This window comes from Juglans regia, chromosome 5 (genome assembly GCF_001411555.2).
Source record: "Juglans regia cultivar Chandler chromosome 5, Walnut 2.0, whole genome shotgun sequence".
NCBI classification, from domain to species: Eukaryota; Viridiplantae; Streptophyta; class Magnoliopsida; order Fagales; family Juglandaceae; genus Juglans; species Juglans regia.
In genome coordinates, this window is record NC_049905.1 from 3,131,787 (window position 1) to 3,149,645 (window position 17,859).

The window sequence follows — 17,859 nt, forward strand, 5'->3', positions numbered from 1 at the left end:
TATATTAAAAATATAATAAAATGAAAAAATATATATAATATATTATAATAATAAAATGAAAAAAATATATATAATATATTATAATAATAAAATGAAAGAAATATATATAATATATTATAATAATAAAATGAATGTACAAGTGAAGATTTGTTGTGTTGTTGAAAGAGAGAGAAAAAAAAAAGATTGTGAGAGGAGAGATAAATAATTGAGAGAGTGAGAGGAGAGACAAATAATGATTAAAATATGATTTATAAAATGAATAGTAGTTATTCAAATTTAGATAAGAACTGTTTATAAGTAACTAAATATTTAGATATGCATAAAAAAAAATTTAAGATTATATTATGTAAATATAATTATATATATATATAGATCAATACTAATGCTCTTAATCGAACTGGAATACCTTGTTATAATTCGACTGGACTCGGTTGGTTTGCAGCCCCAAGCGTGAAGCAGGTGCTTGCTCTGGTCAGTTGTCTGAACTTTTGTTGGTATCCAACCACGTTGATTTGGTGCGGGTGTTGGCCCCGTGTTTTGCATTTTCCCCACAAATTCTGATTACGTCATGCATAATCCAACCCCACCCAAAAAGAAAAGAAAAAGAAAATAAATCGAGAAATAAGAGAGTGGTCATGCAAAAGCGTATCAATTTATCTTTCTTGGCCTTCATCAACCATCTTAACGATCGTACGTCTCCTTCTACAGACGCAACTATTTTTGAAAGCTCTGGCTGTAACTCGCTGCGGTTTTTTTTTTTTTTTTGCCATTGTTCGTACCATCAACAATCTCAGATTCGTTTTCTCGGCGGATAGAAAAAAATTGCACTTTTTCTTCAGCTGGGTATGTATTTTTCTCCAAACCTTTATTTATTTTTACTGTTGTATGGTATTAACTTTTCTGGGTTTACATTTGCACCTCCCCATCTCTTTTCTTTTTGGTACATCTAGAAGATCTAACGACCTTATTTTTAATTTTAGAGTTTTCCTTTTTTTTTTTTTTTTAATTATAGGTATGACAGCTTAGCATATATTGGTTTCATTTTTATTTCACTTTGAGATGACTGTTCATGGATTGTAATTCTGATAATATATGTACTTCAGTTATGGTACTTCTTTTGGAAATTACGAATTATTTTTGTTTCAATTCGTTTAGAGCTGTGAATAGTTTTTAAGTTTCTTTTGCTTATGCTATTGTTTCGTTTTGCATGCTAATTATTTTTATATATTGGAATACAAGAAGAGCGATCCTGTTTGATTACTTGCAAAAAATGAACAAAAGGTAGGGACATGCTTTTTTTTAATTGATTTCATGGGTTCAGGCAATGAAGAATTTCAGTAGTTTTGTTTTTATGTCTTCATAGAGTTTCTCAGCTACCGGATATGGGTCAATATATTCCGATTTTTCAATTATTTTGTCCTTTGCAGGATGAGAATGGTCTGATTTCCAGTGTCATTTCTCTAATGATTTGGTTTTGTTCCATGATTTCAGACATTATGGAAACTATTCTGATGATGTTGAGGACTTGGTGATTTATAGCTGTTTCTAATTTAAGGTGTACTTTGTAGGTGTCTCAAAACAGACGGGAGTTTTTGGATTCTTTTGGACCAAGTTTGATACTAATAATTTAGGTTGATACAAGCCTTTTATCGATGGGCACTTCTGAAGCAGTTCTGCAGGTTCTGTCTGGGGCTGGACCTCGAGTTTTTGGTAGTGATCCATGTTTTAGCCCATCAGATTCAACATGTGCTCTTAATCTTCATTTAAAATGTTCGAGGAGAAGGGCCTCAAGATGCTTTGAATTTCTCAAGTGTTCAAGTATGCTACAGTATCGAGATCGAAGGTTAAGCAGTGGGTTTTTTGGAAATACAAAAGTTGACCCCTCTTGGCTTCAGAATTGCAAATGCCAAAAAGCTGAGAGTGTAAGTGGGGTAACCACTGAAGATGGAAATGGTACATGGTTTGTGGATAACTCAAAAATGTTAGATCCTATAGACACTATGGTGAACGCATCAAATGTTCTGGAGTTTCAGGATCTTCAACAGTTGAAAAGGGAAAACGAGGGTTTGACATCTAATGGCACAAATGGAGCAGTCAGCGATACCTTTGACAATATTAGTGTTGACTCCATTGAGGATGAAGCATGGGAATTACTCCGAGAGTCGATGGTTTATTATTGTGGTAGTCCTATTGGAACAATTGCTGCGAAAGACCCAACTAGTTCCAGTACGTTGAATTATGATCATGTTTTCATTCGAGATTTCATACCTTCTGGTATAGCTTTCTTATTGAAGGGGGAGTATGATATTGTTCGGAACTTCATCCTTCATACACTTCAGTTGCAGGTAATCCGGTAGTGCAATAATAGTGAGTGCATAATCCTTGCAACCAGTAAATTATGTAGCTTATTTTATAATGTTAAAGTTTGTGTTTACCATTTTTTATTTACATGTTTATTTAACCGCATGGTTTTGTTCCATGATTTTAACCGCATGATTTACATTTTTCACATATATTTTACTTAAATTCTTATTGGCTACTCTTTGAATGTATTTTCTGTACCATCTCCTTGAAAAACATTTTACTGCAGTAGTTTTTATGAGATTTGCTGTCATGATTCTGCAATGAAACTTTTCTGACAACTGTAAATCAGATAACTAGATGACAGTTGCTGCCATACATATATAACTGTTTGAAAGTCAGCGACGGTGTGATATTTGTATGGGATTCATGAGTGCCTATTAAGTAGGTTGCTGCATATATGCTACTCTGCTGCATATCCAAACCCAACTGAGAACATTACTTGTAATCAACTGGTTAGGGTATTTACTGCATATATGTACACATGACTCCATTTATTGCAGAGCTGGGAGAAAACAATGGATTGTCACAGCCCTGGTCAAGGATTAATGCCTGCTAGCTTCAAGGTGCGCACGGTTCCCCTGGATGGTGATGATTCTGCCACAGAAGAGGTACTGGATCCTGACTTTGGAGAGGCAGCAATTGGCCGTGTTGCACCAGTTGATTCTGGTAAAATGTCTTCATCGGTCCCAAGTGTTTTCTAAAAGAGAAGAATTTTTTGCTTACCTTAGCTTCTTGCAATGCTGAATCATTATTTGTAAAATTATGTCAATTTCAGGATTATGGTGGATTATTTTATTACGTGCCTATGGAAAATGCTCTGGAGACCTTTCTGTTCAGGAGAGAGTTGATGTGCAAACAGGAATTAAAATGATTCTAAGGCTATGTCTTGCTGATGGTTTTGATATGTTTCCTACATTATTAGTGACAGATGGTTCCTGCATGATAGATCGCCGAATGGGAATTCATGGCCACCCTTTAGAAATACAGGTATATCAGCTCTCTTTGTTTTTTTTTTTTTTTTTTTTTTATAGTTAATAAGAAAGTTTTATTACCAAGAATAGGCAAAATCCAAGTACACAGGACATATACAAAGGAAATACCTACATCACACTAGAATCTAAAAGAGCCTAAAGCAAATCCTGAAAATTATCAGCATTCGATACAAGAGTCTTAGCCCACGAACACAAAGTACAAAAGAAATCCCTAATGTCTCTCAATGAGTATTCTTTGTCTTCAAGGCATCTCCCATTCCTTTCCAGCCAAAGACACCCCATCAAGCACAAAAAAATCATCTTCCATATGGCAGCCACACATGTTCTCCCCTCAAAACCATTACAACGTGCAAGAAGATCGACCACTTCCTTAGGCATCACCCAAACTATACCCATCCGACCAAAAACATCATTCCACACAAAAACTTTGCCACCTCACAATGAATAAAGAGATGGTTTATAGATTCACCATCTTTCTTGCACATGAAGCACCAATCAACCACATACATACCATGTTTTCTTAGATTATCCATGGACAGCTCTCATATCATCCTTGAATGGTCACTTTAGATTACTTTTAAATGACTCTTTAATTTTGGACTATGGAGCAATTGCTTTGGCAAGAGAACTTGGAAAAGAGAAGTTTTTTTTTAAAAAAATTTTTGGTCACGATAGTATGCAAATTGATCTTTAATGGACTCATTCAAGACCGCAACATTTATGGAAAGCTGATCAACTCTAATGTTGGGGAGATTAAGTATCCGTCTCCTTCAACTAAAACAGACTGCCTCAAGCAGCCTTAGCTATTGCAAATTCCACAGGCTAATGGTACAAGACTCATTCACGATCACAACATCAGTGGACCAGCCATACTGTTACAGGAAAGTCCAATAATCTAAACCAAGTATATATATATTTATATTTTTTTTAAGTAAGAAACTTTATTGATCGAATGAAACTAGGCAAAGCCCATGTATACAGGAAGTATACAAAAGAGACACCTCATTACATTCTAGAAAGCTGAAAAGAAAGCAAAAACTTATGAATATTCCCTCCCTTTAACCCAAGTATTTCTTAACACAAATAATTACTTATCAAAAAGTAAATTAAGATTTTACGTCCAAAGCCCTTTAACAAATAAACCCGAGATCTTCTATTTCCTCTTTTCTTTTTTGAAAGCTGAAATATTCAAGATTTTATCCCTAAAACCATTCAGATGATCATGCTACTATTGCACGCAGTTAGAAGAAAGAATAGCTGATAGGAGTTTTCAGTTTCTCTCAGTGAAAGAGGGGGGCACACTTGTATAGTCAAGGAAATTAGGAGGAGTGCACAAATGGGTGGTGATATTTGGTCTGCGCAGAAATTTGATTAAGTTTTCTTTCGGTATCTCCATTTTTTCCCCCTAAAAATAAGTTTAGGTTGTATACTGATAACATCAATAACTGGTGTTTTTTCCCCTTTCACCTTGCTTGCAAGCAAGATTATTCATACTTGGGTCTTGAATGATTGTTTTATTCTTGTAGGCACTGTTTTATTCAGCATTACTTTGTGCACGTGAAATGCTTGCTCCAGAGGATGGATCGGCTGATCTTCTACGGGCACTGAACAATCGTCTGGTAGCTCTGTCATTCCACATCAGAGAGTATTATTGGATTGATTCGAGAAAGCTAAACGAGATTTACCGTTATAAGACTGAGGAGTACTCGTATGATGCAGTTAATAAGTTCAATATATACCCCGATCAGATTCCGCCTTGGCTGGTGGAATGGATACCCAATAAAGGTGGCTATCTAATCGGAAATTTGCAACCAGCTCACATGGATTTTCGATTTTTTTCTCTAGGAAACTTGTGGTCTGTTGTAAGCAGTCTTGCAACTTTGGATCAGTCACATGCCATATTGGATCTCATTGAAGCCAAATGGGTTGACTTGGTGGCAGATATGCCATTAAAGATATGTTATCCTGCTCTTGAAGGTCAGGAGTGGCAGATTATCACAGGAAGTGATCCTAAGAACACGTAATGTGTCCCTTATCTTCCTTTGTAATGATAACCTACTTTTTTCTTCAACTTTGCTGTTTCATTCATGCCAAGGTTCGTTTATTTTTGATGCAGCGCTTGGTCCTACCACAATGCAGGTTCTTGGCCAACTCTGCTCTGGCAGGTTAGTTCTGGTGGTATTAATTAGGCAAAATTTGTATGTTTCAAGCATAAAAGGCAAAACGTGTTCATAATTTTTTGTATGTCTAGGTGTTTTTTTTTTTTTGGCTTTTACAAACACTGATCCCATTGGATGGATCTTAACTTTCTGGGCTCTGTATGGAATGTCTGCTTTATCTTTTTAGTTTGCCTATAGATTGCAAACGCATCTCAATAATTATGCATAATCAATCAGGTCAGTTTCAACCAAGTATTGACAGATATACAGTGATTTAACAGTCTGGATATCTCTGCAGCTCACAGTTGCATGCATAAAGACGAATAGACCAGAAATTGCTGCGAGAGCTGTTGAAATTGCTGAGAAACGCATATCACGAGACAACTGGCCTGAATATTATGACACCAAAAGAGGAAGGTTTATCGGAAAACAAGCACGCCTGTTCCAAACCTGGTCTATTGCAGGATACCTTGTAGCAAAGCTCCTGCTTGCAGACCCAAGTAAAGCCAAGATTCTGATTACAGAAGAGGATTCTGAACTTGTCAATGCCTTCCTCAGTGCCAACCCAAGAAGAAAGCGTGGTCGGAAGAATTTGAAACAGACTTATATAGTATGAGTTCATCTACATTCATATGAATACTATTTAGAGTTTAAGTCTGATTTATGGTTTAATTTGGCAAAGTGTAATTTTTCATTGAATGGTTGTGTTGTAATGAAATTGGTAGACGGGTCTTATTCATGTATCCTAATATTCAGGACTTGAAATGTCACCCCCTTAGAATATTGGGGGCCCTAGAAACTGTCATTTTGTAAACATGTATATCATATAATAAATGGAGGACAATGTCTTAGGGAGTTCGATTACGAGTGAAGAAACCACTTCTGTTTCTATTCAGGTGATTAACATGCTGTTTTCGAATTACTCATCGTCTTGATAAGATTGTGATTAAAGGCCAAGGATGACAAGACTAGTCTACTTCACTTCATCTGCGCCGAAGTTAACAGTCCAATGCTCTATCACTAGCTGAGCTATCCATTGGAAATTGGTTAGATCATACCAATATCTCAAGGAACATCTCGATTCATGAAAAATAGACATGCAACATTACAAGACAGAATACTAGGTTTATAAGATTTTTGCATAGTTATCAACTTCCCAGTCTTAAAAGAGAACCAACAAACAAATAATAGCCTGTAGAAACAAGATTTGGTGAGTTCTACTAATTCTTGGTACAATAGATGATATCCTAATTCCTCAATCAAAGAGACTGAAGCCCATATCCTGCAAAAAAAACAAAAGAACAGAAACGTCAGATAAAATGGGACTGTATACAACTGTTTGAAAAAGTAACAAGTTGAGCCTGTATGCCAAATAGTTTAGTCAATCAAGAGGATTTGGAGTTGTTTCCCATTCCTACAATTCTCCTGGGAGTCTACTGGGTCAGTCTTCCCCATGCGGGATCCGTGGCAAAAATGAGGAGACAGAAAGGGGGAGGAGAAGGGGGGTCCCATTTCCAGGGTATAAGATCTCAATGGCTGAATTTCCCATGGCAGCCACACGTACTTTAAAAAGAATTTGATGGCATTGAGGTTCTTGGAATTATGAATGGCCAGAAGAGTTGAATGACAGTCACTTTTAGAATACTTACATCATCTGACTCCTCTTTCTCTTCCACTTTTTCCTCTTTCTTTGGCTCCGCTGCAGCAGAAGCAGGAGCAGCAGCACCACCGCCACCACCTGTTGCTGCAAATGCAACAGCACCACCACCACCAGAAGGCACGGATGCCAATTTCTCTCTTCCAGATGCAATTAGTTCAGTAATATCTTTACCCTTGACTTCGGACAAGAGCAGCTCGATCTTATCATCATCAGCTTCAGCTCCAACTACAGAGCAAAGTAGCAATTAGTCAATGACAACATATAAATTATAAAAATTTCTTTGGTTTTTATATGCAAAGGATGCTAGTCATAATCATAACCAAATCCTTCCGGAACAATAATCCAGAGTTCAATCTTCATTATCTAATCAAATCCTAAGTCTACAGTTTGGCAATGATTCAGTAATTAAACTTACAAGAATCCATATTTTTCCTTTCATTCCAGGTATTATATCATCAACCGGAATCCAGACTAATTCTTAATCTAAATGGGGCCAAGAAACTAAAACAGAAAAAATTTCTCACTTAGTAAGAACTGGGTTTTATTTTTTTATTATTGGCACCAGGTGTCCAGGAACAGCATCCCGACTAATTCCGAAGGTGCACAGGCCCTCGGCAAGGAGCTTCCTGTAAGTGCACCTCCGGTAATTCAAAGAAAAAATCCCCCAATCCGATACCAAAACTATTCAAAGAATCAAAACCAGAATTATTCCAGGAACTAGTCTCTAAATAAAACTAAGATAGACCAATAGTCATAAAAATTTATTTGGGTATGAAGTTTAAAAAATCAAACCTTTAAAAAAAGAGGAAATATCGACAACTTTTACCTATCCATTTTGCTAATAACATATACTAAGTGGCAGGTCCAGCGAGCCTGTCCTAGCTAACAAACAGAAGCCCAAAACTTTGTCCAAATGCTTAGGGAAGCTCGGATTTGACCACTTCAAACAAAAGTTCCTATAAGTGCAGAACAATCATGTTCGTGCATTTCTTCCACTTAGTATTATATAATGTCCACATAACTAAAAAATATTAGCAACTGCCAACTGTTAATCTAAGTTACAAGTTTAGATCAACCCCGGAGTAGCATGATAGACTACATGCAACGTAGAAGAGAACAGGCCAAATCTACCAGAAACCAAACAAGTGGATTTAGCCTCTCAAAGAAGAATAAAGAGAGTCACGAACTCCCTGTAAGTTGCTAAAACAAATTCGGGAACACGTAGGAAAATTGAGGTTCATAGCACAACCAAGAAATCGACCATCGGAAGGCCACCATTCTTGAGCCTCGTTTGATCAATTTATCATCTTTTGAGGCCAAATTAATGGGATAAACGTAACAAATATATCGTTTCCAGAGAACCAAGAGGAACATCAAAATTCAATAAACTTGGAAGCAATATCATCCGAACCCATTTAAAGGGAATAACAAAGATTGACATGCAGTCTACTTTTCGAAGTAATGTAACAGATGCAATCAGCATAACCCATTCGAAGCATAAAATGTCAAAAACAGAAGTCGAGAGAGAGAAAGAAAAGTACCGGATCCAAGAATGTCCTTCAAATCATCAGCTGAAGGGCTGGTGTTCCCTGCCAAAACAGCGAGCAAATATGCAGCTATAACCTTCATTTTATCTTCTTCCTGCAAAGCCAACTCATACAGGTTAGGATTAATCAATAGTACAGACTACAGAGAGACAGTGAGAGTGAGACAAAGAAAGAGTACTTCGAGGGCCTGTTAATCTGAGAGGAGGGAAATGAGCGCAACAATGCTGGAGGCTCGTTAGGGTTCTAACTTCGCGCTTTTTATAGAGCTACGGTTTTTTGTTAATTGTTTGGATTTTTATTTTTTATTTATTTATTTTTTCCACTACCACCACTAGTTTAAAGTTTTGTGATCAAATTGCTCTTTCATTGTTAAATAATAGTGAGATTTTTTAAATTAAAATGAGATGAAATAATTTGTAAAAAAATATGTGTTTAGATAGTAAGATAAGATGATATAGTTTTAACTTTTTGAGATTTTGATAAAGGGGTGGGTCCCATTGTGCACTGTCATGTACTGTTTACATACTGTTCATGCTCTGTTTACGTAAGTTTTGATACTGTTTATGTACTGTTCATCATTTTTTACTGTTTTGTACTATTTACTGTTCATTTAAATGAATGTTTTCAAAATTTAAGAGATGAAATATTGTGTTTGAATAGTCAAAACTACTATACGGTATAATTTCAGATGAAATATTTTTATCTAAACTATTTATCTAAACCCACCCAGTCACCAGCTTATTTTTTAAAAATTTTTTTTTTAATTTATTTTTTTGTGAATCACCAGCCTAAACCTTAGTACATGGTTTAGATCTTTCTTCAAAGGTTAATGAAAATCTATCTTAACTTTAAGAATGTTTTTGGTTTCAAGATTTTTTATCCCTGGTTAGTTTTGTTTCTTTAAGGAGGCAACATATAAGTTATTCTATTATCAAGATGGTAGGGATGAGCAAAACTTCCGCCCACTCTAACTCCGCCTGATGCTCGCTCTGAAATTGTCAAAATTCGGAGTCAGAATTTTTTTAAAAATTTATGTCGGAGTCAGAGTTGGAGCCGATGTTGGCTCCGAACTCTGACTATGACCCTAAAAAGGAAAACAAAAAATAAAAACGCTATGATTTTTAATCTTAACCGAACAAATAAGTATATTTTTATTGTATTTCTTGTGGCTGTTCTGTCTTTGTTTGTTAGTTTGCCCATTCTCTTTTTTGGCTTTTCAATTGGTGATTTCAAATCACTGTCTTTTTTCTGTTTTCTTTCGTGGAGAAGTTGGAGCACATCATCCACATCACTTAAACGATGAGACTTAATTTGTAAAATTTTAATTTTAAAATTTATCTTTTAAATTCAATTCAAATTGTAAAATTCAACTTAAATAATGTCATATAAACACTTTACTACACATGTACTCTACAATCCGACTCAAAAATATAAATTTTTGGCAATATGTAGATGAAACTCAACGGCAGAGTGTCTCTCACCTTTAAGATACATTGTAAGATGAGCTAGATATTTCTTTAAAACCTTCAAATGGAACATGATCTTAGTAAATCTTACTGTCTGTTAAGAAAGTGGTAGGAGAAAGGCCAAACCCCATCAATATCAATAAAATCTTAGTGAGCATGAACTGGTGGGAGAGGGCATTAAAAATAGTGCGGTGTGTTGCTGACATGACTCAGCCGGTAGATGAGTGGAGACCACTTTCTTTGCTCTTCTTCCTCAAACGTCCAACCAAATGTAGGAAGCTGTCCCTGCAGCAGAACCACCCATTAATGGCACCATCAATTCTAAATCTAAACCACATGCACCCAACCAAAACAAGAAAACTGAAAGCTAGAAAGAGACTTTCCCTTGGCTATGCTCCTTTCAAACACTTGGCTTCCGTCTTTTCTCTCCTATGGCACCACCTTCTTTGGATAATGGTCACCCTGGGTTGATGTCAATGGATTCTCAGGATAGAAGAGAAAACTTTGAGTCAACGGCTGCAGTGAAGTTGCAGAAGGTTTACAGGTTTATCACACCCGGCGCAGGCTAGCAGACTCGGCTGTGGTTGCTGAAGAGCTCTGGTAAAAGCCACCACCTTATGTTTTATACATATGCTCTGCAAGATTGCAATTCTTTCTCGTCTAAGAAGTCTTGGGAATGTTTGCAGGTGGCAAGCTATAGACTATGCAAGGCTAAATCACAGCACAGTTTCTTTCTTCAATTTTCACAAAGCAGAAACAGCTGCCTCACGGTGGAGTAGGATCAGCCTGATTGCTTCCAAGGCATGCTGCATTTAACCATATTAAATATAAAGAATCATATTATGATATGATAAATGATATGAAATTAGCAATAGTGTCATACAATTTGATGGTTTTGGCAGGTTGGAAAGGGATTGTGTGAAGACACAAAGGCACAGAAATTAGCTTTCCAACATTGGATTGAAGCTGTAAGCCTGCAATGCCATTAAGCCAACATTACATTTTCTAGTACTGACTATTCAATTGTTCTGCATTGTTGGAAAGCTATTTTTGTGTGGTGCAGATTGATCCGAGACATCGTTATGGTCGTAATCTGAACTTCTACTATGAAGAGTGGTGCAAAGGTGATGCACGGCAGCCATTTTTCTATTGGTATGCACATTTCTCTCAGTATTTCTTTCCTTTTCCAGGAAAATTTCTCATGGTTGATTCTTTGATTTTTCTCCTTAGAGGCCATATCAGAATGAGCCCTAATGTGTGCATTTGACTCAAGTGCATGCAAATGAATAGAAATGAAAGTGTGCACAAAAGTAGAAAAAAGAGATGTCAGAAAGATTTAAAAAAGTATGGGAAGGGGTCACTCAGAAGTTTTATACATATCTTGTGTAGGTTGGATATTGGAGAAGGCAAAGAGGTTGATATCAGAGTTTGCCCAAGATCAAGGCTCCGACAAGAATGCATTATATATCTTGGACCAGTATGTTTCTCTATAGAATCAAACCTAGAGTGGATGCTCACAATCAAAGAATGAAGTCCATTCACAGCAATATTATTTTCCTTTTCCATGTCCATTAAGATGAATCTACTCTTGTCAGAATTTTATTTAGATACCATGATAGAAATTATATAAGCACTGCTTCTGTCAATACTCAAATTTTCCACAAGCCGGAAGCAATAAAACCCTACCTAGAAAATAGCTCTGTGCTTCCCATGCTCTTAAACTAGCTCTAATTAAACTTTCTTGACTTCATCTTATACTATCTGTCGAAATGCACCACGGATAAGCAAGAGAGGGAATACTATGAATACATAATTGCTGAAGGGATGATGGTACATAAACATACTGGAAACCTCCTTCATACAAATCAAGGATTGCAAGGTTCAAAGTGGATTTTTGTTATGAGTACCTTGAGAAAACTTTATGGTGGCGAGGTAAAAACTGATACATGCAGCAAACCATTTGTTTACAGTTCTCTAATCTGGAATGTAATGATACTTTGCATTATATAAAAGATTAATGCATTATTTATTGCTTAATCCAGAAAAAGAAGGGATTATTTCATCATTCCAGCTTCCTTGCTGGAGGCGCCACTTTGGCCGCCGGAAGACTTGAGGCAGAACATGGCAAGCTCAAGGTATGCTGGTTGAAAGAGTATCTATAATTTTTGGCCTTCAAATTTGCTTTTGAAATTAGAAGTAGATCTCTTTTTACACATATTCACTAGAAGGGGACATGAGATTTGATTTAGTTTGGAATAGCTCACAGAATCATCTTTCATTTATAACTTCTGTAATTGCATGCATAAGAGTTCCAGCATAAATCTATAGCGGCTATTCCACCAAGATTGGCATCTATGATGTCAATTCTGGTAGGATCAAGAGAAACTTCCATCTGCAGATAATAGGACATCTGTTTGTAAGAAATTCTTCCAACTTTATTTTGATGAGGGATAAGTTTAAAAGCATACTTTAAAACTTGAAAAGCCTATATATGTTTCTTGCCTCTGAATTCTGAATATTGTCCTTTTTGACTTCCAGTCTGTGTCAGCATATAGTGGACATTACCGTCCAACTGATGAGAACCTTGGCAGCTTCCTAGCCTTCCTCAAGGAGAATGGGATCAGCCTAGATGAAGTTCAGGTACTCAACTCATATACCATGTCATTTCACAAATCTACTACCCCGGTTCAAATTCCATGTTCACAAAATTGCAGTTATAAACCATGAAAGTACATCTTCAAGATTTTAGGATACTGCAGATTGCAAGTTGACCTTTATGAACTTTTTTTTCACTTCGCATTTTTACTCCTTTGATTATCCCTTGGACCCTAACCTGTGTTTTGTAACCAACATTTGCTTGATATACCGTTTCTTCTTCATTTCGCTGAGATTTTCCCATTTTAATCAGGTTCTTTCCCCTGTTGAGGATCATGAGAGCTATGATATCGGCACATCAGTTCAAGAAGGAAGTGAACTTAAGGAAGTGAACTTGGTAACAAATTCTGAATCACTCCACTTTCAAGTTTTTTATGTGATTGAGAATAACGGACCCTCTGAATCATGTATATTTGCTCAAACAGAAAGAAGAAGCAGTTATAAGAGAACCTTGTCCAGTAATCTCCAAAGCTCCAAAAGAAGCGTCCCAAAGAAAGAGATATTGCAGAGGATCAAGTCAAAAAAGGAAGCATGTTCTTATCAACTAGGGCATCAACTGTCCTTGAAATGGTCAACAGGAGCAGGCCCAAGAATAGGTTGTGTAGCAGACTACCCTCTGGAACTAAGGCTACAATCCCTCAAGTTTGTTAACCTCTCATCAGGGGATCCTCACACAGCATCAGCCTCTACACTTCCCTCCAATCTCACTTCAATCACATCTTTCTGTGTGGTTATGTGACCAGATTGACTCTTTCTTAGAAGGTATTTAACAAGTTAGCATCAATTTTGAATTTTCAAATTTTCTATACACATGAAGACCTCTTTCGATATCATCTAATCTAATGCCATTATCCATCGTCTCAGATGATCTTGGATTCAGGTGCCTTGTTTTCACACATGTAAATAACTTTGGTATATTTTATGCAGTATGAGCAAATACTCTTTTCATTTAATATCCCCAGCTTAGTCTCCAGGGTGCAATAAGAACATGGCACCAGGTACATCTGGAATCAAACAATTGCTCTGTCAATCCATCCAAAACCTGCTGGAAAGTGGTTTCTTGGAGTTATGCATAAGGATTTGCAGAAAAGTATGCAATTTGGACACATTGTAAGCCAGGGTAAAATTTGATAGATTACTGTATGGTGCATGAACCATCAATATCCTCGAACTTGGACCCCACTTCATGTATCTATCTCCCCTTCCCATTCGAGCTCCTCAAGTTCAGTCCACAACTTGAGGGAATCTTAATCTTAGGAAGGATGAATATAAATCAATGTGCACTAATTTATCAATTTCTGATTAAAACACAAATCCTTGTCCAGGTCCAAGGCAGTATTTGCACTAACAAATTTCTGAATTGTTTCTCCAATCACACCCCTTAGAAAAGGGGGTTAAGATGTGTATTTGGCAAAACTTGATCGGACAGAGGTGAAGATCATAAGGATGGCATGAAAAGTCAAATTCCAGGCTGATTAACACTCAAATTAGTCATTATTGTAAAGAAACTGGTATACACATAATGGAACTTGTTACATGGGCAAAAACCACGGGCGCAACTATAATGGGCAGGCAGAGGTACCATATAAAAACCAGTTGGAATGATAGCTAGCATACAAATTTGGCACATCTCGCCCTTTCAAACAACCAAATGAAGCGGTAAATAGCAATGAAGAAGATAAGAAATAACACAGCAATCAAGCTGTCAGCTTATTGTGTGAACAGAAGATCGTATGCCAAGCACCCAAGAACTTATTGTTGCTCACATCCAATTATTTGAAGTACACTACAAACTTCATACTCCAGATGCGTTCATACTATATTAAGTTCAGCAAACTATTAGTGGTTTATAGACTACACACTTCCAGGCAATTAGTGATTCTTAAGCTGCAGCCACAGCTTCGGCAGGCTTTCCTTCAGGTTCTGCACGTTTACCTTCCGGTTCTACAGGCTTTCCTTCAGGTTCTGCAGGTTTACCTTCCAGTTCTACAGGCTTTCCTTCAGGTTCTGCTGGTGCTTCTGCTTCCCAGAAGCTAGTCTTCTTTCCAGTTTTTGAAACTGTCTGCAGAACTGCCTCAGGCTGCACACTGCACTTCACTGTCACTTTCTGCTCCTTCAAATCAATATCATATGATTCTACCCCTGTAGATGGTAAAAAACGACACCAGCATGTATCATACAAGATTAATTCCATAAAAGTAAATACGAACCTAAAGTTCCCTGATGATTTCAGGTACAGAAGTTAATAATAATACTCTAAACAAGCACGTATAGAACTGCTTGTCAAAATATATAAATAATAACCACTACAGTTTCTACAAGCTTTATTGTTTAAAAAAACAAAAAAGGATTATCTTGACCCCATGATCACATAAATCCCCCACAAATCCCATACCTAATCTTTGTGGGACAAGAATTACCAATGGGCAACAAGCCCAAATCCCCACCACAAATTTCCATAAGCGAGCACATTTCATTTCAAAGAAAATAAAATTCATGATACATAGTTTCTAAACAGAATATTAGCGAAAAGATAAAACGGTTCTCTATCAAATTCCTTTTTTTATAGGTATAAAATAGTTCTATATCAAATTCTCCATCACATAGTTTTCTTTGTGAAAAGAAAAGACAGAAAACACTGTCAAAATATACAGCTGGATAAAAGGACTTTCTTTCACAACTGCACCCACCTAGCTAGGATGATAATCAATGAAGCTTCATACTTCCTAATCTCACTAAGAAAGATTAGGACAGAAGAGCAGGTAAATAATTTGTGTTTTAAATTGTGTTCCTGGTAAACCAAAGGTACTCTTTTAGCTGTCAGCTAGTATTAAATTTTACTGAGTTCTTGTTTCTTGCCAATCTTGCCATTTGCTAGGGTTGTAACTTGTATCAACCTTTTCTTGTATGTTGAAAACACGCCACAAACACATGTAAACTTTACAGAGAAAAATACCATAAAGCCACACAAATGCCAGCATGTAGAGAAAACCTTAGAAGTAAAAACTCAGTTTTTACATGCATCAAAAGACATAAAATTGATAAAGAATATTATTAAAGCTAACTGAATCAATAAGATATGGTTGAGAGATTAAAAAAAGGAAAAATTTCAAAAAAAAGGCCTCGGCAAGTTTTGAAGTTCAATTTGAAGGGATACCACAAACCTTCCATTTTTTCCAGAACCCTTTTCACGGCCCCAACACAGCCTCCACATGACATACCAACCTTGAGGACAACTGTCTGCACGAAAACAAAAACAGAACTTCAGGTCAAAAGTAATGAGGGAAAATAGCAGTGCATTAAACCTTACTCTTCCTTAGCAAGATAAGCATAATTCCAAGAAGCCACTGTTATCAGAGAGAGATGCAAGACTAGAGCGAGTAAAAAATGAAGATCTACGGAGAGGAAAGCTCTTCATCCTCTGAGGGGTGAACCCCAAAGGAAATTGAAGACATTTGGCCTCTTTCAATACAGTATCATATGATAAATCAAGTGCAACTCAAGAAAAGTTAAGTCAAGTTTTCTCCTTGAATTATCTTTTATGATTCCCAAATACATTTTGCTAAATCCTTCCTCTTTATTTTCTTTTTGGGTCCATCAAAATAAACTGGGGAACTGATTCAAACCTTTGTTATTTCAAGGTTGAGTCAATAAAACAAAATCAACCATCCAAAAAGAAAGAAGCCCAACCCAGAGGACCTCAATTTACACACACAAACAACATCATCAAATTCAAACTTCATTCGATCAAGACAATAGCATATAGATCGCTCTATATTTCATCTTAAAAAACATATCAAACCTTGCATGCCAAAGAAAAAAAAAAAAGAAGAAATAGATGGAATTTTCGACCTCGAACTAACCGAACATGAAAAATAGAATGCCCAGAAAACCCCTGGCTATAGAGGAAGAATCCATTAAACGAAATCCAGATTTGACATGTAAAGAAGAAGTTGGGTTGGGTACCTGAGACATGACTACAGATTTTGGAAGAAACTAGATGAATGACTACAAAGACTCAGAGACTGAGATTTGTGGTGGTTTTCTCCGGTACAAGAAAGCTTAGGGGTCTGGGGTTGATTTATATAGAGAAGAGAAAGGAGAGGTCTTGGTGTTGAGTCGAACGGTTGAGGTGAGAAGAAAAAAAGAAAGGGATAGGAAAATGCTACTTTGCCGGTTTGTGTATTTAATTTTTTTATTATTTAATAATTAAGAAAGTAATTTTTAATATATTAATATATTTTTTATTTTTTAAAAATATTAAAAAATAATAATAATAAAAACATACATTTAAACTATTGGTGAAATTGAGCGGGCTTACTCAAAGGATAATATATCATAATGAGTTCGGTGGCAACGGATTTACCCATGACGTAACGTAAAAGGCACTCGCCTTTTTATGTTTAATTATTTTTTTCCTTTTTTCAGTAATTAACTAGAAATTCAACGTCCTAGATTTTTATTTTTATTTATTTATTTATTGTTATTGGGAGAACTCGGATGACAATAAAATCATATGAGAAATATGTAGTAAAAGAGTAAAAAAATAAAATTATATTTTTAAATAATGTGTAGGAATGCTGAATTCTATATAACATGTCCCTTTTCTACGATCTCATCGTATCTAGGGGTGTAACCGGTCTGATCCGATCCGGTTTTGGATAAAATTTAGGACTGAACTGGTATGTACATATTTTGTATTTTCTAAAATCAATTACACACCGTTTACCCTCCTAATCTGGTATTTCCAATTTTATCAGTTTTCGATCTAATTCGGTTCGGTCCGATTTTCCGATTTATATATGTAGTAACAAAAATAAACATTGTAATCAAAGCAGATATAACAATATAATTATTAATAACTAAACCAAATGTGGAGTTTATTGCAGACAATCTATCCAACTACTATATTTTGCTTCACTTAATGTCAAAGACCAAGTACAACCATTCTTTTAACTATAAACATCCATATGCTATAGTGGGTTTATATATGCTAGAATATATATATATATATAT

General features: G+C 36.1%; 3 protein-coding genes and 1 pseudogene across 4 annotated transcripts; 2 read left to right on the forward strand and 2 right to left on the reverse strand.

The window, feature by feature from the left end:
• The first annotated feature begins 484 nt into the window (after positions 1 to 484).
• LOC108984252 (neutral/alkaline invertase 3, chloroplastic-like) lies at positions 485 to 6,379 on the forward strand. 2 transcript variants are annotated; one of them, XM_035690121.1, is made up of 7 exons: positions 485 to 843; positions 1,569 to 2,345; positions 2,865 to 3,030; positions 3,140 to 3,351; positions 4,883 to 5,376; positions 5,473 to 5,521; positions 5,797 to 5,951. In XM_035690121.1, exons 2-7 carry the CDS (start codon positions 1,653 to 1,655, stop codon positions 5,830 to 5,832), a joined length of 1,650 nt encoding a protein of 549 aa, XP_035546014.1. In that variant the 5' UTR covers positions 485 to 843; positions 1,569 to 1,652; the 3' UTR covers positions 5,833 to 5,951. The 2 variants fall into 2 exon arrangements, with proteins under 2 accessions (XP_035546014.1, XP_018811690.1); XM_018956145.2 differs by having other exon boundaries at positions 506 to 843; positions 5,814 to 6,379.
• A 183-nt stretch (positions 6,380 to 6,562) lies between these two features.
• Positions 6,563 to 9,011, reverse strand: LOC108984253 (60S acidic ribosomal protein P2-like). The gene is made up of 4 exons (XM_018956147.2): positions 8,901 to 9,011; positions 8,717 to 8,816; positions 7,165 to 7,400; positions 6,563 to 6,797 (listed from the first exon to the last, which is right to left on the reverse strand). The coding sequence occupies exons 2-4, from the start codon at positions 8,802 to 8,804 to the stop codon at positions 6,771 to 6,773; spliced, it is 351 nt and encodes a 116-aa protein (XP_018811692.1). The 5' UTR covers positions 8,805 to 8,816; positions 8,901 to 9,011; the 3' UTR covers positions 6,563 to 6,770.
• A 1,447-nt stretch (positions 9,012 to 10,458) lies between these two features.
• LOC108984254 lies at positions 10,459 to 14,151 on the forward strand (annotated as a pseudogene).
• Positions 14,152 to 14,337: 186 nt separating this feature from the next.
• Positions 14,338 to 16,994, reverse strand: LOC118348473 (copper transport protein ATX1-like). Its single transcript, XM_035690202.1, has 3 exons — positions 16,810 to 16,994; positions 16,008 to 16,083; positions 14,338 to 14,985 (listed from the first exon to the last, which is right to left on the reverse strand). The coding sequence occupies exons 1-3, from the start codon at positions 16,816 to 16,818 to the stop codon at positions 14,726 to 14,728; spliced, it is 345 nt and encodes a 114-aa protein (XP_035546095.1). The 5' UTR covers positions 16,819 to 16,994; the 3' UTR covers positions 14,338 to 14,725.
• Positions 16,995 to 17,859: the final 865 nt, after the last annotated feature.